The sequence below is a fragment of the Pholcus phalangioides genome, unplaced genomic scaffold (assembly GCF_987345545.1).
Source record: "Pholcus phalangioides strain wild (caught in Gottingen) unplaced genomic scaffold, Ppha-v1.0 ptg000003l_1, whole genome shotgun sequence".
In the NCBI taxonomy this organism is placed as follows: domain Eukaryota; kingdom Metazoa; phylum Arthropoda; class Arachnida; order Araneae; family Pholcidae; genus Pholcus; species Pholcus phalangioides.
The window spans coordinates 38883970-38907747 of NW_028301596.1; the positions used below are offsets into that span (position 1 = coordinate 38883970).

Below are 23778 nucleotides of genomic sequence, written 5' to 3' on the forward strand. Positions count from 1 at the left end.
ACTTTTCACAACAAAAATTGTGATTTTTGTGAGCCTATTTTATAGTTATTTAGGAAAAACATGTATCAATATTGCAGGATATTCCCATCAGGAGAACGGGTTCCTATCAGCAAAGAAAACCTTCTCTTAAGGGACTGCATAGTCAAGAATACCGATTTTGTTGAGGGCATAGTGGTTTATGCTGGTAATTCACTCTCATCTGTTTCAATTTTTTTTTTCCTGCATACATATGTGCATAGAAAACTTTACGTAATATTCAAATTATAATAATAATTTTCAGGTCATGAAACCAAGGCTATGTTAAATAATGGTGGACCCAGGTATAAGAGAAGCAAACTGGAAAAGTTGATGAACCGTGATGTCGTCTATTGTGTATTTATATTGTTATTGTTGTGTTTTCTTGGAGCATTAGGTAAGCATACATTTTTGGATAAGTAGTTGCAAATTATGTTTATATGTTTTAGGTATTGGAAATCGGTAGAAATCACTAAACCTTATAGAAATTTGCCATCTATTTTCAGGAATTCTTTTTTCTGATTGCTTGGGCTGATAAATGATTTCTCCCCAACACCAAAAACAATGATAGTAAAAAACAAGGAAGAGAAAAAAACTTATTGTCTGTTACTTATGTGGTTCAGAATTTTGGCACGACTACGGCCTTCTGGGCAATGAACTAAAATTGTATAAGCGACAGAGCCTGGTGGTGCTTGGTCTGTTCTGTATGCATAATCACATATTGCCTAGAAGGAAAAGGAAAAACATCCTTTCTCTCCCCTTCTGTTAGGGGTCATTCAGGTATTACGACAGCATTGGTGGTGGGGTTTCGGATTTGCTGACTTTTGATGACAAGGGGGAAAGGGATTTGAAGGTTGCTTACGACATCAACCACCCCTTTTTGAAGATATCAGTTATTCTAAGCTGCTGATAAAATTTTGCTGTCGGGGGGGGGGGGCAGTGTTTTGCTGACTTTTGCTGACAAGGGGGGGGGGAGTCAAAAAAGGCTGAAAATCTGCTTACGTAATACTTGAATGGCCCCTTATCAGACATTGAACAAAAGCTGACTCCACCCATTGGCAGTTGATTGACAGGATGGGGGAAGAAAAACATGTTATCAGGCAGAGCTCTCTGTACAGAGCTAGCTGGGCTTGCGATTGCCAAAATGAGAGGGTTTCAAAAAGACTGAGATATCATAGGATTACCATTGTAAGGGTTAACAATTACGTAGTATTGTATAATATTTTTCTCTTCCTTCAATAATCTGCAAACATATCCTCATTCTAATTAGATTGAGCACAGAGAGCTTGCTTTTAATGTTATTCCATATCCATTGCTTTTACGGGATTATATTCACGTTTAAAGTATAGCCATAAATTTTTGATGTTGACTCTTTTATTTTAAAGGTCATGGATTCTGGTTGAGCTCATTTGAAAACCGAAACCTTGTGCCTTTCCTTGTTGAATCACATACTGAGTGGTATGATGTGCCTTTCGAAGCGTTTTTTGTGTTCCTTACTTTTATTATTGTTCTCCAGGTATGTTCAATATTTACTTTTTGTCTTTATTTTTTTTAATTGAGGCTTGGATTTATTAAATTTGGTTTTGTTAACTTTTTGATTTTTTTCGCACATTTAGAATTATTAAGGTTCTGTGCATGGCCCCCACATCCTAGCTGGGATCTAGAGCTCCTACACTGGGATCTTGGGGGGGGGGGCGTTCAGACTTCTTATGGGCCCTTCTATAATTTATTTATTGCGTGAAAATGTCAAAAAATGAGAATTATCCCTATACCCAGGGCTAGAGCCCTGTCAGCCCTGCCCTTGTGGGGGCCATGATTCTGTGGCACACTTGAAAACACGTTACAGACAGGCAATTCAGAAATTTAGGAAAAAACCATTCTTCAAATCCCTCCAACAATTTATTATGTTTTTGTTGACCTACTATTTGAAATAGGGAAAAAGTGGAGTCACAATCGTCCTCTTAATTATAGATACAAAACATTAATATGCTGCATTACTCTTTTTTTTTTATATTGTGATTGAAGAGACAGTAAGTGGAAATTTTGCATAGCATAATGGTCATCTTACTTATTTTTTTTTACCGACTACAATTTTTTGAAATTTTTGTAGCGTTTAACATGCTTTACTGATGGAATTCATTAACCCTTCAACTGCCACGGGCGTATATATACAGCCTATTGAGTCTGTGCATTAACTACCATGAGTGTATTTATACATCTTAACTCTTTGTGATCGAAAAATGGTGGCACTGGGAAACGAATTGTGTAATATTTCATCAGCAGTTAAGGGGCTAATAAAAATCTGGGTTCTGCAGAGCTTTGAAGTGACTTTTGGTTTTTATAGGCTCTGTATTCACTCTCCTATAATTTCATTAACTCTATCCCAAATTTTTACTGCTTAATTTCTCATGAAAATTTAAGGTTGATGAAGAGCTCAGTACAATGAAATTAAATTATAGACATCCTATAGATCAGTGATTCCCAACGTGGGCATTAACGCCCCCTGGAGGTGATGTAATGTTCCAGGGGGCGGTAGAAGCTACGGTATAACATAGGATCCTATGGGTTAGATTTCATTGGGAGAAGAAAAAATTCTGAAGAAGAGGGTGACGAGACAAAAAAGGTTGGGAAACTATGCTATAGATATTCAAATTACATTAAATATTCATTAGTGAGGCTAAGCAAGTAATCACAATCGGTGACAGATTAATACAACTTTGGGGGGGGGGGGGTTGGAAGTTGCAACAAACTGGGGGGGGGGAAATATGGGATATCCCATCACAGAGAATATTTTACTTTTTTTTTTGCTCTTGGGGGGATGGAATGTGGTCGCCCCCCTCCCCTGCACTCCCCTTTAACCTATCAGTGGTCACAATATGTATATCATGCATCCAATATAGAAGTTATTTACCACTCTGGATTATTTTTAGTTCATTCATAGCTAGGATATTGTTATGTCTTTTGATCCTCGTTCTCTTCATGTGATGGATATTTGGCTATATCTAGAATAGAAATTTTCAAACTTCTAGGTATGAATTGTCAACAAAGTTTTTGAACAGTTTCAGTAGAATACGCTTTGTATACTATGCTTTATATAAACCAGAGTTTGTCTGAATAAAAAATAATTTCAGAATTGGTTTGCAATTTTTAGTTTTGTAGGATTTAAGATTCCATTTGCACATTGATTATAAAGATGATTATTTCAATGTAAGGTAGATAATATAACTCAAACCAGATAATTCCATCCAGTTTAGATCTTTCCGCCACTTCATTAATTTAATTAATTCATTGATATTTTTCGTGTATTATATCTGTCAAATATTTGATTTTCAATTTATTTACAGGTCATGATTCCTTTGTCATTGTATGTTACTATAGAAATAATTAAATTAGGACAAGTGTATTTCATCCACGAAGACATCCATCTGTATGATAGTTCATCTAACAAACGTCTAGAATGTCGTGCTTTGAATATTACGGAAGAACTTGGTCAAATAGAATACATATTCTCAGATAAGACTGGGACGCTAACAGAAAACAATATGGTTTTCAGGCAGTGCACTATTGGAGGCATTGATTATTGTCATGAGCGGAGCACGCCATCCAGTAGTGTTGGAGGTAATTATTAAGGTTTTGAGTTTCCAAGATCTCTCTGAAATTGTAATCAAAAATTGTTGAGTCATTATCATCAATATTAAAATTATTTTATAGTTCAGTTACTTTAATAGTGTTCTGAATTTATTTGTGTTCTAGGTGACAGTAGTTCTTACGATGAAGCGAAAGAGGCCTTCAGGGTAAAAAAAATGTCTATATTTATTTTATAATACATATTATTATTAATACACATTACATATTTATTTTTCTATGTTGTGAGAATTCATCGTAAAAATCTTGTCTTCATTAAATTTTAAAGTTTTAAATATTTTAAAATTTTACTATCAAAATTTTTAGGATGATATTGTCATTCCAAATGAATGTTTATTAGAGGAACTGTCTAATATGGAGATTCAATTGAGGCTTGATTCGACGACAACTGAGATTGTACACCTGTCGCACCATAACCAAAGAATTCAAGATTTTTTCCTGTTATTGGCTGTTTGCAATACAGTTATTGTTGCCAAGTATCCACATAAAGATCAGGTGAGTGTAACTAGATCTCTTTATTTTATTACATTTTCTTCCTTCAGAGTCAAAAATGCATATTTGTGCAATCAAGATGCTACATGCACCTAGTTTCCTCTGGGGGAATTTCTAACAAATTTTTAAATGATGGTACTTCCCAAGTAGTTGCCTAACGCCAAATATGATGTGAAAATTTGGTCACTTTCTCTGAATGATGTCAGGCGGGGGAAAAAAATCATGCCATTTTAATCATTTACTGACCATAAACAATGAAGGTCATGAAATGTCATGACCTTGAAGAAATACTATTCATGATGTTATGTTAAATGGGTAAATTATTTTATGTCATAGAAATCACAAATTTCTTCTGACTCGGATTATCCTGTTCCAGATTAAAATAAAAAATTACCCAAAATGTTTGTTGCACAAAATAATAAACTTCAAGAGAGTTTCAAAATCATTCACTTATTCTTAACTGATTGTCACTAGACAAATGGAATATTTTTATTGCAATTTTATTTGAATGGGAAGTATAAAAACATCTCAATGAACAATGGTTCACATGAAATGCATCGCCACATTTTGTAAACTATAATTGAATCCACATCATGTTTTATACCAAAGATCAGAGGATCTGTGAAATCAGTCAATGATTGAAAAAGATGCAGTGAATTCTTTGAGATGCATTTTTAAGAAAAATTAATTTTTAAAATCTCTCTTTTTATTTTTACAATTTATAAATAACACAAGTTATTATATGCATTATTTTTAAAGGATAAATAATAAAAGGAAATGAAAAAAGCTGCAAGCAACGCCATTCAGCAATAATACAAAGTTGTTTATACATTATGTCATCACTTGAAAACTGATGTTAGAATAGCGCAACGTAAGTACTACTGTTGTGGTGGAGTGTCCGGGTAAGGCACGGGTTCATGATGTTCAGGCAAGGTTCAGTGAGTGAGGGTTTGATCCCCACTTGGGAAAGCTCTTGAATTTTTTCCTCCTTGTATGATGCAATCTATCTTCCAAAAGTTGGTCATTTTTTACGTCTTCAAAATAGACATAATGACCATTTTCATTGGATCAATTTTGGGACATTTATGGCTTACAGAAAACATTATTTTTGATGACAACTTGTGTTCTGAATGAACCCTAACTTACTGATGTTGCCAGAGTTATGCTAGTTCAGTGTTATACCGGTGCTGCCACCTACCTTCCATATTTTGAATGGAAAATGTCTGAATTTTCGTATTATGTAACCATCCTGGTGAGGATTTGTCTGCACTCTGCAGAGACACTTTTTTTTTATTATTGCAATTAAATTTCAGAGATTTGTTCTCTAGCTGTTTCACGAGCTTTATTACATCATTAATAAAATATTCACTGCTTTTTTTTTTCGCTTCCTCAGATGAACTCAAGTGGATTGTGCCTTAATGTTTCCACCCCAACAGCATTTCGCCATAAGAGCAGTGGTGAGAGTTGGGAATGCACGGATGAAAAATATGCCCACCTCCTGAGCTATACCACAACCCCAAACAGCTCATCTGCGTCGACTCCAGCTAAAAGACCAGACAATTTAGCATTGCCACCCAGTTTTGGTGCATCTACATCAAGCACACCATTGACATCTTTCGAATTGAAACCAATTTATGAAGCTGAGAGCCCAGATGAGATAGCTTTAGTCCACGCAGCATTCGCTTATAACTGCCGTTTATTACGACGGACGCCAGATTCTGTTGTTTTATCCCTTCCAGGTGAGATTAAATTTTTTAATTCCAGATGTAATTGTTTTTCAGTGTGTTTCCTGAACTGGTGGCAATCAACCCTACATCAGTAAAAATATTCAATCATCACACTTCACTCACAATTTCAGCTATAGATGGCAGCAGAAACTTGACAACAAAACTAGATATACACATATTTGACGGCACAGCTCACTTAATCTTGAAAGGAGAGAAAAAAAGCTATAAATTGCCAATAATGGCAACAGATCAGGGTTGTGCAGAATTTAGTAGTAGAAGTGGAGGAGGTATCATCACTGAGTGAAGCACTGGAATAGTCCATATGAGTGGAAGAACCTAACTAATAATGGATCCTATTTGTTGGCTTAATGTGGTAACACTGAAAATAAAATTTCTAGGGAGGGGAGAGCTAAAGCTCTTAAGAAAAAATAAGTGGTTGAGAGAGTGATTTTAAATGATCAAAGAATATATGTTTGATTTCATTTAGTAGAAATTTAATGATTTTAAGTATTTATATGTACTAATTAAAGTATTTCGTTGATGTAGGTGAAGGCGTCATTGAATTCAAAGTGCTTCATATTCTTCCATTTGATGCAGTTCGTAAGAGGATGTCAATCATTTTAGAACATCCATTTACTGGCCAAAAGATTCTGTTCTGCAAAGGAGCTGATTCGGCTGTATTGCCATTACTAGCACCAGCTAAGACCAAAGGTGAGATTAAACCTTTATCTTTCACTAGAATGCAAATATGCACAAGAACATTTGCATTACCTATTCTACTATTTTCTTTACAACAGCATTTTTCAACGTTTTTAACCCTTATAATATCTGTGTTTTGGAGAACTCTATTATATGGGGTTTCCCCAACTTTACTCTAGTTAGGGAACCCTTAATTTTTATCCGAATAATTCTAATCCATTATCCAAATAGTTCTTACTAGAACTATTTCTCCCTTCTATTCAATACTTTTTTACTAGTGATATCTTTAGGAACCCTGCAGTTCAATAGAACTTTTGCCGAGACACGCTGCCCTATACACACACACACAGCATAAAATCTGTAGGATTATCTGACTTAAAATTTAGAATTTTCAATTATGATTTTATTTAAATTTCTAGTATTATTGAACCAATTTATTAAAATTATTAAAAGTAGTAGAATTTTTTTTTTAATAATTCAAAACAGCACACATAAATACATGGACACAAATATACAAAATAAAATAAAGACAACAGAAAAAAAGACAAAACATACACTATGCAGCTCTTAGGGACCCATTTGGTCCGTCCTAGAGCTTAATAAATATTATATATAATAAACGGCATGCTCGATTTATATTTATTTCATTTCATTCATTCTTTTTTTTATTATGGATATTTCAAATTTTTCCTTGGTTACCTATTTATATTTTCAATAAACCTTTCAAAATTCGTTATAGAGTTTGAGAATGTGAAAATTTCTCTCGTGAGATGTTTATTTATTCTAAGGTCTGATAATTTTTTTACAAATTTGTTATAAATAGTTGGTCCTAGGTAATTTATACTTTTTTGAACAAGGTATTTATTTGTTTTTGGAGTTATATACAAGAAGTTGTATCTATTTGAGGTTCCATCGTTATTAGTTTTAAGAAATAAATTATGGTTTTTAGTCATAAAAATGATCATTTTATACACATAAATTTGTCTTAGATCAAGTATTAAAATTTCTGATTTCAGTAGATCTGGATTATTAAATAACATTACCTTACATTTTATGCGATTATAGATGTTATTCAAGTTCTTAATATTGTCGTGATAGGCACCTTCCCACACTGTAATAGCGTAAGTTACTCTTGATTGGATCCAGGCGTAGAAAATTGTTTTAAGGAGTTCTGGACTTACAATGTTTCTTAATCTATATAAAGCTGCAATTTGTTTTCTTATCATATTACAAACATTGTTAGAATGGCTATTCCATTTTAGGTCGTTTTGTATAACTACACCTAAATAACTATATTCTCTTACTCTTTCTATGTGACTGCAAGAACAAATTTGGGAGGGGTATTTACAAACGTGTAATCTTAGTGATATTGTAGTTTCTGGTTTAATATCTCTAATTTTTAGACAGATGCATTTTGTTTTTTCTACATTTGGAAGTAATTTATTTTTTGTTAGCCATGTGTTAATCTGTCTAAGGTCATCTTCAACTTCAGTTATCAAATGAGAAATATTTTTACCTTCAACATATAATATGGTGTCATTCGCGAAAGACACTATTCTACCATGCAAATTTAGAAGGCATAATTCATTTATATATATCAGAAAAAGTGTGGGGCCAAGTACTGTTCCCTGAGGTATTCCTTTTTTTATTTCAAGGTAATCACTTTTTTCATTTTCTATAAGGATTGCCTGTATTCGTCCATAACAGTGCATCTCGAACCACCGCAATAGTTTACCACGAATTACGGCATTCTCCATCTTATGTAATAACAGAGATGGATCTACATTATCGAAAGCTCTTTTTAAATCGATAAAAACTGCTATTGAATAATTATTGTTGTTGAAGCTCTGGTTTAGATATTCATTGACTTTTGCGATTGCCATTTCAGTGCTTTTTCCTGTTTGAAAACCGTATTGATTCTCAGCAAAGAAGTTTATACGTTTCAAGTAACTAATCAATTTTGTTTTCATACTTTTCTCAACTATTTTTGAAAAAACCGGGAGTGCTGAAATAGGTCTACAATTTGCTAAAAGGTTTTTATCACCTTTTTTAAAAACTGGGTACGCGATGGAAACTTTGAGTTTGGGATAGAAAATTCCTTTTATTAGTGAAGTATTTATTAGGTATAGTAACAAGTCATTATGATATCTGGCTATGATTTTGATCATTTTTACTGTTATACCATCATATCCTGTCGCTTTATGTTCATTTAGTTCAGATATTATCTTGTGTAAATCATTGTTACCAATGCCAGATATCATCATTGAAGATATCGATGCATTGCTATCACAGTTTCGAGAAGCACTTATATTAGAATCCTCACTATCTAAGTTTCGATTTATAAAATCTGCATTAAAGTTTTCAGCCAATTGTTTGTGGTTTGTTGTATCTGGCAGGGTAATTTTCCTATTTTTATTCGTTATAGTTTGGTTTATAAATTGCCATTGTTTACGAATATCATTGTTACAATTTAAAAACTTTTTCCTGTAGTATTCGTTTTTCACTATCTTGATCTCTTGTTTCAGAGCTTTTTCGAAATTTTTATATGTATCTTCATAATACTTAACATGGGGGTATTTTTTGTGTTTTTTGTAGAGTTTTTCTTTGATATTTATTTTATTTATTAAATGTTTATTGATCCAATTTTTATCACTTTTTCGTTTTATCGGTTTTTTTGTTTCCCATAGGTTTTTATTCAACGTAATAATATCGTGGAATCATTTGTATTTATCACAAATATTATTATCTTCATATACATTGTTAAGGTTTATATTTACCACAAATTCCTCAAATTTTTTATGATTTATTAATGTTTTATTTATTTTTGGGCGAGTTTTGATCTCATTTTTCTTAGATGTGTATCCCAATATTGGAAAGTGATCAGTTATTTTGGTATTATGCACAATAAATTTTTGATACATATTCATTTTTGTTCTATAATAAACGTGATCTATACAAGTGCCCCCATCTCTAGATTCTCTGGTAATTTGATTTATTAATGGGTTAAATCCGTTTATGCACATTGTATCTTTGTAGTAATTGACATCGGTGTTGTGAGCAAGAATATTTATATTACAGTCTCCAATGATTAACATGTTACTTTTTTTTCTGAGGAAGGTATTCAATTCTGAGTTGAACTCGCTTATGGTGAACAGATGTGATCTATATAGATCAACATAATATCTAGTTTTATATTATCAATATATACATTTATGACTTCGGCCGTTTTGAATTTCACTAATTTTTCGATAGCACCAAGTTCATGTCTAACAAACATAATAACACCTCCAGATCTATTATAATTTCTAAATTTAACAAAATAATCATACTCAGCAAAGCAAACATAATCATTTATATCATATGTGGATATTTCATCTTCCTGAGCCCATCAATTTGCACTTCAAGTGAATTTTTTATCATGAGATTTAATTTTTTTTAGAAATGAAAGAAATTATATTGAAAACTCAGCAATACGTTAACAGTTACTCAAGAAAGGGACTTAGAATTCTATGCATGGCTAAGAAAGTGAGTAATAAAAGTTATATTTTGAAAATTTTCTAATTTACGTAATTTATTTGCAGCATTTTTTTCATATTTTGTCACAATTATAATGTGTAGTAAAACTAATTAACAATTCAAAGGTGATTCATCCAAGTGAGTATGAAGCATGGCTCGTAAGGTACAGAGAAGCCGAGTGCTGTTTTGAAGAAAAAGAAAAGAAACTTTATTACTCTGCATGTGCTATCGAGAGGAACCTAGAAATTCTGGGTGCTACGGGTATTGAAGATAGACTTCAGAGTGGTGTTCCTTCAACTATACAGTCCCTCAGAGCAGCTGGTATTGTCATATGGGTACTGACTGGTGATAAACAGGTAAATAACGCTATTAGCATGTCATTCAGGGTCTTGATGAATTGTATATTCTGTTTGAAACCTTTTCAGTGCTCAATTACATTGATGCTAATTAAATTTCAGTTTGTATCTCGCATGAGGGGTTCCATTCAAAATTTTCTATCATTTAAAATATTGTTTATTTACTCTTTTGAATTTTTTTTAATGATTCAATACCATTTTCTTTTCAGGAAACTGCTGTAAATATTGCATATTCGTGTAAATTATTTTCCACTGACATGGAAGTGATAACTCTCAATGCAAGGTCTAAGGTACATTTCAAATATTTTTTAGAAGACTTTAGTGTGCTTTAATGTAAGGCCACATTGCTGGGAGGGAATATCTTGCAGACTGCCTCCCCCAAATTATGCAGTGATATGTATAGGATTGCCAGACATCCTTCTCCCTTTTGTCTTCATTTTCAGGTTTCTGGATTTTTTTTCTCTTTCTAGTACGGAAAAATACACTGTGAAGCATATCTCTTCATCAGCGTAGATTGTTTTCCCCACTCATATTTATAAGTTTTGACTAACAGCCGTCAAAATTAAAAAAAACAGCAGCAGTCCCAAGCTGCTTTCAAGCAGCATAGATTATAGATGCTATTCCAGCTATGGTCTCTTGAGCAGCATTATGCTAGCATTGAGAAAGACAGACGTAATAAAACTCTTTAAGAAACAAACCCTGCAACATCCATCATGAGAACACTATTTTTTTTTGCTTAACAAAGCTAATGTCATGCACTGGGGAAGAGTACTCTTTCAACAGTGCATTGATGACACCTGGTAAAATTATTATTCCGAGACCTCTTCTACCTGGATAGAAATAATACCAACCTACTAATTTAAATACTTCTCAAAATCATAGTTCCAGATCTCATCATGTAGTTCCCATGTGTTCAGAGGCTATCCGGCCAAGCCCAGGTGGGACCCATGTGTCAAGATGACCCTGAGGCTATCTCTTCCATTTAGAAATAGAAAAAATGGATGAAGCAACATTCTTTGCTTGATCCTTTAGTACAGTGTGTCCTCTCAATAACGGACACTATGGAACAAATTTTTGTCTGCCATTTGGAAAGGAGTGTCCATTAAATTAGTAAAATACATTGAGGCCCTGTTTCACAGATTTCAAAGGTGTCTGTTAATGGGAGTTGTTCATTAATGAGGAGTATCTATTATGTCCTTAAAAAAAAATTCTGTATAACAGTTCTCTGTTGGCATAGTAGCACCATCTGTTCCAAACATTGTAACAATACCAAGAGTGTGTGTGTGTGTGTAGATATGCGACCTCACTTCCAAGTTTCAGAATCTGGTAACCCTAGATACATATAGGCTTAAGTCATGAACAAGTTAAGCAACTTCCCACAACACTTGCTTTGTCTTTCCATGAAGAAAAAAAAGTCTGTCTTTGATACAACAATGTACAATTTAGTACATTATGCTAATGTTCAAAAACTCTGCTTCAAAATACGTAGTAAATTATATCAACCAATGAGCAACAATGTGTCATACCTAACATATATATATTTTCCTTGCTCATAGGAAACAACAGAAGACACAATCAGGTTCTATATCGATCAGATAAGCAGGGATATAGTGTCTGGAGAAACCTGTTCCGATTCAACTCTAGCATCTGTTGATACCGGCTACTTCAGTAACTTGCCATATTTTCGAGGTCAAGGTGTCAACAGGGTTTGTGACCATCAGAGAAAGCAAAGAGCTCTAGTCATTGATGGACGAACTTTAGCATATATTTTAGATCAGGATCTAGACAAGATGTTTCTGAGCCTAGCTCATCATTGCACATCTGTTTTGTGTTGCAGGGCGACACCTTTACAAAAGGTATGGGTTTCAAATTTTCTCATTTAATAGGATATAATAATCAATGTTACATGTTTTATTCAAAATTTAGTTTATATTAGAATTTTTAAAAAAAATTTATACGTGAAATAACCGTAAAAAATTTCATTTATTACAGGCATCTCTTGTGAGGATGATTAAAGATGTATTGAATGTGAAAACATTGGCGATAGGTAAATTTTTTTAAATTAAAATTTGATATTGATCATGTTACATATGCTCAAATTCTGGCCAATGCCTATGAGAAGATAGACGACTTTGGATTAACAATTCTTAAAGAGGACATTTGCTGTAACAAATATACATTTCATGTACATATTTTTTTATGTACTGGGCCTGATTTTCTCATGGACAAGTAGGGTGAAGCGAAAAATTTAGAGCTTCAAAATTAATCAAATATTTGCTGACTGACGAAATGTCTTTGAATGCCCTAGTGCCTGCTTCTTCCAGGCTACCCCTAAATCTCGCCCTGTTAATACAGAAATGTTTATATCATTACGTGCATGAATTTTCAACTTGCTGACCATTTTTCATCTGAAGAAACACTTTTGTGGGTCATCTGAATAAATTCTCTTAGTGCCAAATATGGATTAAGATGCTGATGAAATCAATTTGAACATACTTATTATTATTACTATTTTACTGGGGTGGTCTGTGCGAGTGTTAATTTTTATTCATAGTTTAATATTCTATTTTGTATTCATAGGTACATTAAAATTTACATTCTATATTACATTTTGATATAGGTAAATATTCTTTTCTAATTGGTTTGTCGACAAGATGAGCTATATACATTAGCCTGTTATAAAGGGTTTGCGCAGCCAAATTAGGGCTGTTTTGCTTCAAAATGTGGGAAAACAGATGGCATCACCACTGGAACATAAAACATGCATAACTCTGACAACACAAATACGTTAAGATCACACACATACGCACTCGTAACACGTCCAAAATGTTAAAAATTCTCTAGAGGAAGGTTTATTAGCAGAGGTGTGGAGGTTTATGAGCCACAGGCAGGAAAGCGTGTGGAATATATAAATTTTGCCATTTTTCTCTCGTAATAATTTTATGTTCTTGACGACCAATTACTTAAATTTGCCGCCTTGGGCTATGGCCTGCTTAGTCTCCTGTAAATATGTCATTGTTTACGAGGTTCATATACGGTTAAAAGTAGAAGTAGGGAGTTTGTATAACTGTGGTCTATATATGATTGTTAATACATATTTTTGATCAAAAACTTTTAGATGAATAACCTTTTGGAAATTTTTTTTTTCATAGTATCTAATGTTGATTTAAATTTTTTTTTTTTCTGTTTCTCAGGTGATGGCGCTAATGATGTAAGCATGATTCAAGTTGCCGATGTTGGTGTTGGCATAAGTGGCAGAGAAGGCATGCAGGCAGTCATGGCTAGTGACTTTGCTCTTGCCCGATTCTCTTACCTTGAGAGACTTCTTTTAGTCCATGGACACTGGTGTTATGACCGTCTTGCGAGGACTGTCCTGTATTTTTTTTACAAAAATGCTGTAAGTCCATTTATCTAAGTATAAATGAATAGAGTTATTATTCCCCCCCCCCCCAAAAAAAAAACTTTGTTCCTCACATTTAATGTTCAACACTGAACTATACTGAAATTCCCATCCCTGTTAGAGCTACCAGAACCGTCTGTTTGGCCGCTATTGCAAAAATATGTGATATAGCTACAAAGGTGGATTTTTTAGGTTAAAACAAATGTCATAAAAACAAGGTTTACCTGTCTTGAAATAATGTCGTATAGGGAATCCCAATTCTGAAAAATTCTTTTATGTTTTTCAAATTTATATTTTGTATCATTCATTGGTTTCAAAATTTCGGAATGTAAATGGCTCCACGACAACTGAATGTGATGACACCCCACCCCCCCCCCTCCTTTGTACTCAGAGGTTCTGATAAGGCAAAACAAGAAGGGTTAATAGAGTTGTCAGACATCTGTCATATAAGGAATATAATAAAACACATAGGAAAGAAAACATGAATTGCATTGTATGTTGAGGGCAGGCCTCAGAAATTCTTGGGAACTCAAATTCCCTGAATCCTTGGGGTTCTGCAAGCTATGGTCTTCTCTCCCCCATCTACCCCTATCCCAGCTGGAGCAGTTAAAAATTTTTATGTGTTTGAAGTTAATACTGAATTTAGTAGCAGAAGGAACATGTAGCAGAAGGGGTGTTGTCGTTACAATTTTGTCTCGTTACAGGTTTCCAACAGGTAAACCGTTTTGCCACTTATTATGTGATTGTATAATGAGTCCAAATTATATGGAAAAACAATGGCTCTGTCCAATAAAATACTGGATCTAAGCTCACTATACAACTTTTATTCCCACATAGTTCACTCTTTGACACATCAACCTGGATCTATGGCTGTAAAACGCATGGTCAAAAATAAAATGTTGATCACATTTTTGGCTTTACCAACACCATCTATAGCAGAAGGCCTCCGCGCAAATCTCTTGACATCACTGAAGGTGGTCATCTCACCTGTAGACATTGGATGTACTACAAAAAAGGGTAAAGATAGCACATTTGTCGACCTGCTATAACCAATGTCTATAGATGAGATGATCTTCAGTGACGTTAAGAGCATCTGCAATAGATGTTGTTAGCTTTACCCTCTGGCACCTTTGTGACCTATTTGCCACCAAATATTTGTAACATAACATAATTTATTTGTCCCCAGTCAATTACGACAATACTATATAAATTAGAGTTTGCAATTAAATTACATATTTTACAATATTTGGAAAGAAAATAAAAAGAGAGAGAGTGAAAAAATTATATTTGAATGAACACGGTAGAACAGTTGATTCATAATGTGATGAAGAAAGCTGGGACAGGGAAGAGAGCAGTAGATAAAAGCTAGTTAAATGCTCTTGACCCTATGACGACATCTCTATAAGTGATGCACATATATCTTATTTCTTTTGACCTGAAAGAAAGATAAAAAGAACGGAGTATATCTGATCAACAGGTGTAAATATATTTATTAATTAAATTGAAAGCAAATGACCAGCTGATAGAATTTTATGCTAACAATTTCTTTTCACTTTAATTCAATGACAAGTTGTTAATAATATAGAAGGGAGAGAAAAACTAGACAAAAGTAAAAATTAAAATAAATAGAATTTAAACTTGATATTAACTATCTACATAACCAAATCAAGTTATTATTTCCATTTGAATTTACCTGTCAGTTTATTTATTATTTGACTGGTAAATTCAAATATATATACATATCAAAATATATATAAATATCAATTTGATATCTGGTTAAATTAATTTTTCATTTCATGAAATTTGTTTAAATTTGAATTTTTTTTAAACAAAAATGCTATACATTTTTATTCTTTTTATTCATTAATTTGTTATTGCGACATTGCTATTGCAGTCCCATTACTAACTGCAGTTAGTGAAACAAAAGGAAGTTTCTTTTTCACAATCAAAAGATTTGAAGAATTATTTTAAAAAAAGAATATAAAAAATTAGTAATGTAAGACAAAACATAGATTATATTTTAATGTATTTTACCACCTTTTAGAAATTAGCCCATCTTTAATGATGATCAAAGTTTGAAATGTAGTCAGAATAACTGCACGGTAGTTCCAGTGCCGTCTTAACGCATGGGCCCACCCGGGCACGGCCCAGGGGCTCTCACAAAAATGAGATGCGGTTGAAATTTTCTAGGATTTACCAGGTAGGACCTCCAAAAAAAACCACTTATCCCGGGGGCTCATGATGCTCTTATGACAGCCCTGGGTAGTTCTAGTGTTAATGCTGAATATTCAAAGTTGTTGGATATCAATTTTGTTTTTCATTCCCTTCCCCCATGATTACTGTCATTTATAAACATAAAAGAGAACAGAATAAAATTTGATTCATGCTATAGAAATGTACATAGACAAGACCTGATATTATTTTCAGTGAATCTTTAATGGCAATTTCGACCTCATAGGGGACCTCTGATGGTAATGCTTGAGTCCTTGGATCCACTCACCCCCTATACTTGTACTGATAATATTTTGTTTTTTGCTGGATATGTATATGAATTTATTAATTATCAAAATTTTTATTTCCATTTTTTCCCATAGTCTTTTATATTTGTGATTTGCTGGTATCAGTGGTTTTGTGGATTCAGTGGAACTGTAATGATAGATGACATTTATCTTATGCTATTCAACGTAATGTTCATTTCATTACCACCAATAGTCCAGGGAATCTTGGATAAAAATTGTTCTGAAGACTTACTTCTTCATTATCCACATCTTTACGCTAGGGGCCAAAAATCTCGGGTATGTAGCATATATTTAGATGCATACATATAAACTCAGTTTGTGTTTCATTATACTTGGCCATGCATTTGATTATCAGATTATAATAGATAGCCTATAGCCGTTTTCATTCTATACATTTTTTTCATAACTATCTTCATTTTTTTTTCAGATTCACACAAAATATTCATTCTGGTTATGTATGCTGGATGCGGTTTACCAAAGCATCATCACATTTTTCATTCCATTCATAGTAAGATATTTGGGTTATAAAACCATGCATACAGTGTTTATAATTAGAGGTGACATGTTTAGAGCTGTTTAAAACCTCAACTGCCAATCAGAAAGCTATGAAAATATTTTAAGGATATTAATGAAGCAAAATTTTAAAAAAAGTTTTGGCATTCACCACTAGAGGACATTTTATATTCAAATTTTAAGGCAAATGCTAATTTTGATTTTTTTTCTGCAAACATGACTAAACTGCTCAAGCTTCGTGGCAAGGCAACACAAAGTATCTTCTGTATAACCGTTCTCATTTCTTTACTAAAGAGTGCGATGTTGAACTTAATATACAAGAAATACTTTACTGGGGAAATTTTTTATAAGCATTGATTCTACACCAAAGGCTATGGGGAGATTTTCAGTCTTTAAAAGAACATTGAAAATTGCAAGACAGTAGATTTTAGGTTCAAAACATACCAACTTAAGCTGCATATGCATATCCCACTGCATATGAAATAATACAATGTATATATATGTATACACTAGAACCTTGATTATCTGGTCTAATGGTGAGGAAGGGGAACATGATAACAGAAAAAACAATGTTAAACCGCCAGGAGGAAAGAAAATCATTTAAAATAAAATTGCGAAAAAAGTAATTATGCATTTTACCTGTTTTTAAAATGACTGCCCAGTGCATATATCATTATCTGTGCAAAAAAAAAAAAAATCCAGTAAAAAGAATTACTTATTTACAGTTACGTAGCCACACTACGATTACACTCTGCTTCACTGATGGCTGAGTCCTTGTGTTTTGCCTTCCAGTTTTAAAAAAATTCAATGCATTCCAACCATCACTTCCTATACATGAGGACCTTTTCCCTTGCATGGCCTGTAATTGGCTGTAAATCTAGGGCCGTCATTTCAACTTTTACTGGGGGGGGGGGGGGGGGGGCAAAGCACATGTACTCAATGTATGTATATATATATATCATTTTTAGTGTATTTTCCAAAGCCAGGGGGGGGGGGCAACTTCAAATTTAACATTAACAAGATTATTTAACAACATGCAAGATTAACATTCATAAATGTTTTCTAAAATTTGTAGTCACCCAATCCATTTATTTTGATAATCAATAGATGGTAATTTTAGTCATAAAAAAACAACGATTTGATAAAAAAAATTTATGAATAGTGTTTTTTAAATATTGTGACAACTCGGAGAAATAAATGTGTGTTCCCTTTTACTCTATCAATGCTTATCTGCCGGCTCTCCAGAGGTGTTTTACAAAGAATATCTTTGAAAAACCTTTGTCAGGGTCACTGCTCTGTGGTGCCCCTGCCAATAGTTGGAGGCGCACAGTTTGAGAACCCCTGTCTTAAGGAACTCTGTAAATTAGCTGAAAATTTAGATACCAAATATAGTTGGCTCCGTTTAATCATATAGCAGATAAACGGATACTCTGCCAGCTTAAACTGATAAAATCTTCCAACCCCATAGAGAACATTCTCTTATAGAGACAATGTTAAAGTTTCCTGCTTAATATGATGATTTCAACTACTTTTTCTCACTTAATTGAATGTTATGCTTCGCCCATCAACTGTTAAGACACATCACTATACACATAATGCTTTTATTGAATGAAACATTTGGAATTAATGGAAAATGTATTTTTTTAATCTCAACTTAGTAATACATTTGAGAGCAGGTACTAGCCTCCTAGTATTCAAGCTGTGTTCAATGCATGTAATTATTTTATGTTCCCTGTGTTGAACCAATGGGGGCGCTAAATTTCCTAATGAAAGGTAACAGGGCTGTAGCATACCTCTCGGGGATTTTGGGGCAGACCTTTTCTTGGGGCCCCTTGTCAGCTCAGGGCCCAGATGCATTGTCCTGGTTGCCTCAGCCTAGTTACGTTCATGAAAGGTAAAAATCATAGGCATTTTGTGATCAAATTGTAATGATATATATAATTTTCATTAAATTTTTAATGTCTCATTTATTTGAGAAACTTTATTAATACTGATCCTTCATCAGTTTTCAATATATCTTTGAGGTGCAAATGCAAGCCGATTTCCCCATTTAAAAATTCTCACCACAGAGAGCAACAGGTCATACCAACTGTACTAATATTGTAAAATAGAAATTGAATTGTTCCCTGCATAATCGGATACCCTGCTTAATCAGATATTGTATGCTGAAATCATTGGCAGAGAGTCTGAGGGCATGATGATGATATCAATTTATTTGTACATATATACATTAGATCAGTCGACTCCACCTTTGATGCTGGGGGGGGGGGGGGCATTGCCCCAGTGTCCCTGTATCTCCGCCCATGGCTGAAATCATTGATATGTGATTAAGCGGTACCAACTGTATTCGAAAAGTTTGATTATATCATAGTAACTGAATAGAACAATTTTTTTTTAAGGAGTTTCTCAAAAGAGTGACTCTTTGCACGACGTAACTGAATTGCTATGTTTTAACTCCACATTATTATGTGGTTTGTGGTTATCTTGAATCAATAAAGTTACTTTATTTGATTCTATCTGGTATTAAATAGAAAAAATTAAATGACGTAATTTACCATTCATTTTACTTAAAAGATTTATCTTATAGGCTTATAATGACTCAAATGTAGACATATGGGAATTTGGCACGACAATTTGCACAGCATGTGTTTTAGTGCAGTTATTACATTTAGCCATTGAAACGAGGTCGTGGGTAAGTTTTTCATATAGTTTATGAAATTTTAATATAATGCTTATAACGTACAGAAAGCAAATCAATTTTGAGTGCAAATAAATTTCTTTTTATTCAACTAATGTTCTTAAATACTTGTCAATTTTTCTATGCAGTTTTAGAATAAATATTTGATTGATAAAATGTGATTTATGTAAGGAAATCGTAGCTATTGCGATGAGTTCAATCTGAATTTGTTCGAAGTAAATTTTTTGTCGTATCAATCTTGCTAAAACAAAAAAAAGACAACCTGCGCTGTTTCTTAAAATTTTTCCATGGGTTTTTTTTCAGACCTATCTCCATGTGCTCTCCATGTTCATCAGCATTTTTATATATTTTGGATTTGCCATAGTGTACAATACATGGCCAGTTATGAGTGTAGGGATGCTACAGAGTCCATACTGGGTCATCATGCACGCAATGAACATGCCATTATTCTGGTTATGTATTATAATCATTCCGTTGTTGTCATGCATGCCAAGGTGAGTTACAAATGTTTGATAGAGCATGTAAAATTTATTGTATCCATGAAATTTTTTGTTGATAAAGTCCATAAAATTTTGAAAATTATCTTGTGATGATCACCTTCTCTCAGTATCCACCCATGCTAACAGGGCTGCAGCCTGGGGGTCCAGGACTATTCTTTCTTTTTTTCATGTTAAAAATTTATTTTAGATAGGCCCATGAAATGTCTGGTCGGTCAAAGATCACAGCCAGAGGACCATGCTCCAGGATACGGGGTCGAGGGCGATCAGCATTGCATATTCTTAGATTCATGCAGGCCCTGGTCATTTCAACTTTTTCTGGGGGACAAAGAGCATATATTCAATACATGTGTATATATATTTCACCTCGTTTTGTTTTTTAAAGTTTTCTATTGTGTTTTTTAAAGCTGGGGGGGGGGGGGCAGTTGCCACCTGACACCCCCCCCCCCCTCAAATGATGTGCCTGGATTCATAAATAATTGATGAGGGAAGGGAGTCACAGACCTCCACAAAATTTTTTTGGTTGAGCTCAACCAGGTTCTAGCACCTATGATACAAGATAATTTAAAGTCAGACTCCTTATTTGTCTATTATGGCTCATCTTGCCTTCTCCCTCATTCTAGTTTTTAGGTTTTATTGTTTGGTTTGTTCACTGGTTCATTACAATAACCAGTAGAGATGTGAGTAATGAGAGCGTAATTAGGAAAAGGAATTTAAATTAGAATAAGGGTCAAGAGGGTGGGGGTTTCAATAATTCAAGGTGAATGGAACCAAGACTACTTTGGATCGCTGAAAAGTGATTACAAAAGTGAAAAAAATTACAGCTTGTAAAGGAGTAAGGGTTCTTACTATTGCCTATTTTACTCTTGATTCACCAGCTTAGCTTATTAAAAAATGCCAAGACCCTTTCTTTCAAACTCTGGAGCGCATCTCTGGTCTATCACCATGAACAGTTTACTACCGATTGAGTTGTGCTGGAAGTGCGAGTGTGTTGATTTTTAGTGCTGCCATCTATATTTCAAATTGTGAAATAAGTGTAATGATTGAATATTTGTGTCATTGTAGGCCTGTTGCTCTCTGGTGAAAATTTCAGCCTTAAAGTTGTAAATCACAGTAAACTAAGTTCAGCTGGCCATCACACTGCAGTAGTGGTCGAACTGAAGACCTAGCGTACTTATAGTATGCAATCACTTGGACCAAATGACTCTGGTTAAGGGAAGCTGATATAGGCTCCAATCCCTAGGGCAGTGTCTCTCAAACTTTTGTCACTTGCGACTCCCGTGGTCTATTCATAGTATCGTTTCCCAGAGTAGTTTGATAGATATTGTGCATTCATAAAAGAACCACTTCTCTCAAATCATAAATAGGCACACATCAAGATTTCCAGCTCGTAAGGATGCCCCGAACAAATGTTGGCAATGCCCATAGGAGCCGCAATGAAAGCATGAAGTTTCGAGACTCTGCTGTATTTTATGTAATTTAACTACCTTTTAACACATGTATAACATCATATTGTTGTAAGCTACTGGAAACATGCATTTTCTTTCACAAAGGTTAATGCTGTGAGAAGGGAAAAATTCTACATGTCAGTATCTATTTATGAAGATTATTTTCATGTATTCCGATAGAATAATAAATCTATTTCTTTCTCCCCCCTCATCATCAGGTTGGTGCTCAGAGCATTACATGGCAGCATTATGCCATCTTCTGTTACAGCAGTTCTGCTGCAGAACAAACATTGCAAAACTCTTTCTAGCAACTCACCAGTGTCAGTGCTTTGGTCCAGAGAATCGAATGAATCATCCGTTGACTTCAATTCCAGTCTTAACATGAAAATGAACCAAGTTTTCACTATAAACAGTGAAATACCTGGTGATATTCCATCAAGCGTTTTAATAACATGATTTGTTTATTTAGTGTGATTTTATTGTTATAGTGCAGACTGTTTGTGTGAAGTACTTTATATATATATACACACACACACGAGTGAATGACTATATCACTATTTTTTCCAGTCAAGTACCTGACAGTGGTCATTCCTATTTGCTTGTTACCATTAATACTAGTCATGGATTTGATTAAGGATAAACCTAAGAACATATCTGTGAAGTAGCCGAACCCTTACTGTAATGTATGATAAATTATCTTGTATATAAACGGCTTTAAGGGTCGTCAATAATGTTCCTCCACTAAGCGGCATACAGTGAAAATGTTCCAGCATGCAATAAATTACCGTAAGCATCATTGCTGTGAATGACATACTTTCATACCATGCGTGGAAAAATTCTTGCTGATTAGAAAAAAAAATAGGGGTACATTAGTCTCAAATCACAGTCAATCTATCAATTTTGACTTTATGGCCTATTATGTTGTACAAAAGGCCTGAAATTCTTGTCATTGGAGACCAATCACAGTCTTGAAACCATTCATTTAGAGCAGTGGTTCTTAATCCGGGGTGTGAGATGGGGAAAAAATTACAATATTAGAACATGTTGACTGACTATTCAGGAAAATTGAATTTTTCAATTCTCAGAAAACATGAATTAAACAGATGCTTTGACACCTTATCTATTAATTTTCACTTGTAAAAATGCATCACATGGAGTTCACATTGCAAAAGTTTCTTTTTTGATTAGTGTTTGTACTTGTTTTCTGTTTTGATTGAGTAAAAACGCCATTAACCCTTTGAAGGGCAGTAATTTTTCTAAATCAATATAAAGAGGTGGTCACCATGGGAGCACTGTGCCGGAAAGGGTACAGTATATATACTCAAAATATACAGGGTGCATAGTAAACCGGATATGACAGTTTACTGGTGAACAGTTGATTCTAGAGGTATAGGCCTACTTCCAATTAGAAAAAGTTTCCAAATAATGTATAGTACTTAGATACATCATTCCTATTTCAAAGGGTTGCATAGTTATTAAAATTAAAAAAAAATTTAAAAACTTTTTAGACAGTCCCTGTGTACCCCAAAACCAAATTTGAAAGTTGTTGCCAATGAAAAAAATTCCACATTTCTTAGTGCAATAGTCACTGAGATATTTGAGTTCGAAAAACAAAGGAAATTTGGGGGGGGGGGAACAGTGTTGAATGTGGGTAAAATGGTTTTTCCCACATTTTTAAAGCTATTTCCCCCCAACTTTCTTCTGTTTTTTGAATTCGAATATCTCAATGAATATTGCACTTAGTAACGTGAAATTTCCTTTGTGAGTCTCAAGAGAGACAGAACAACAACTTTCTAATTTGGTTTTTTAGGACAGGGTGTCCATATAAAAAGTTAATTTTTTTATTTTAATAACTATACAACCTCTTGCAACATGAATGGCATATCTGAGTACTACATGTTGTTTGAAAACTTTTTCTAATTGGAAGTATACCTCTAGGACAAAGGGTTCTCCAGTAAAATGCCATACCCTCTGTTTGCGAATGCACCCTGTATGTACGTGATTATTTATACCCATAAGTGGTTGTTTGTAACCAAAATATTTCTTGGTTTATTTACATTATTGTAACTTGTGATATCAGCATGCCGTGCTTGGATTTGATACTATCCTGAGCACACATGACTCAGGAAAAGTCAGAAAATTTAATCTCAAGTGCCAAACAAACATTGGCGTACAGGGTTTTGGGGTTCCAAATCCCCCCTTGAGCCAAGATTATTGTGTTATTTTGCAGAAAAAACGTAAACCCCCCTTGAG

At 33.9% G+C, this 23778-nt stretch overlaps 1 protein-coding gene across 1 annotated transcript in view; it reads left to right on the forward strand.

Moving 5' to 3' along the window:
- Positions 1–22751, forward strand: part of LOC149088515 (phospholipid-transporting ATPase VA) — a 104123-nt gene extending 81372 nt beyond the window's left edge. Inside the window, exons 5-23 of the mRNA XM_089248044.1 lie at positions 78–184; positions 281–412; positions 1401–1531; positions 3360–3633; positions 3769–3809; positions 3967–4155; positions 5546–5891; positions 6426–6590; positions 10018–10103; positions 10220–10450; positions 10660–10740; positions 12007–12306; positions 12443–12497; positions 13645–13847; positions 16445–16645; positions 16797–16877; positions 19470–19574; positions 19884–20074; positions 21744–22751. Of these exons, the coding sequence (XP_089104170.1) occupies positions 78–184; positions 281–412; positions 1401–1531; positions 3360–3633; positions 3769–3809; positions 3967–4155; positions 5546–5891; positions 6426–6590; positions 10018–10103; positions 10220–10450; positions 10660–10740; positions 12007–12306; positions 12443–12497; positions 13645–13847; positions 16445–16645; positions 16797–16877; positions 19470–19574; positions 19884–20074; positions 21744–21981 (3157 nt within the window). The 3' untranslated portion in view covers positions 21982–22751. The remainder of the gene's footprint in view (positions 1–77; positions 185–280; positions 413–1400; positions 1532–3359; positions 3634–3768; positions 3810–3966; positions 4156–5545; positions 5892–6425; positions 6591–10017; positions 10104–10219; positions 10451–10659; positions 10741–12006; positions 12307–12442; positions 12498–13644; positions 13848–16444; positions 16646–16796; positions 16878–19469; positions 19575–19883; positions 20075–21743) is intronic.
- The last annotated feature ends 1027 nt before the right edge of the window (positions 22752–23778 follow it).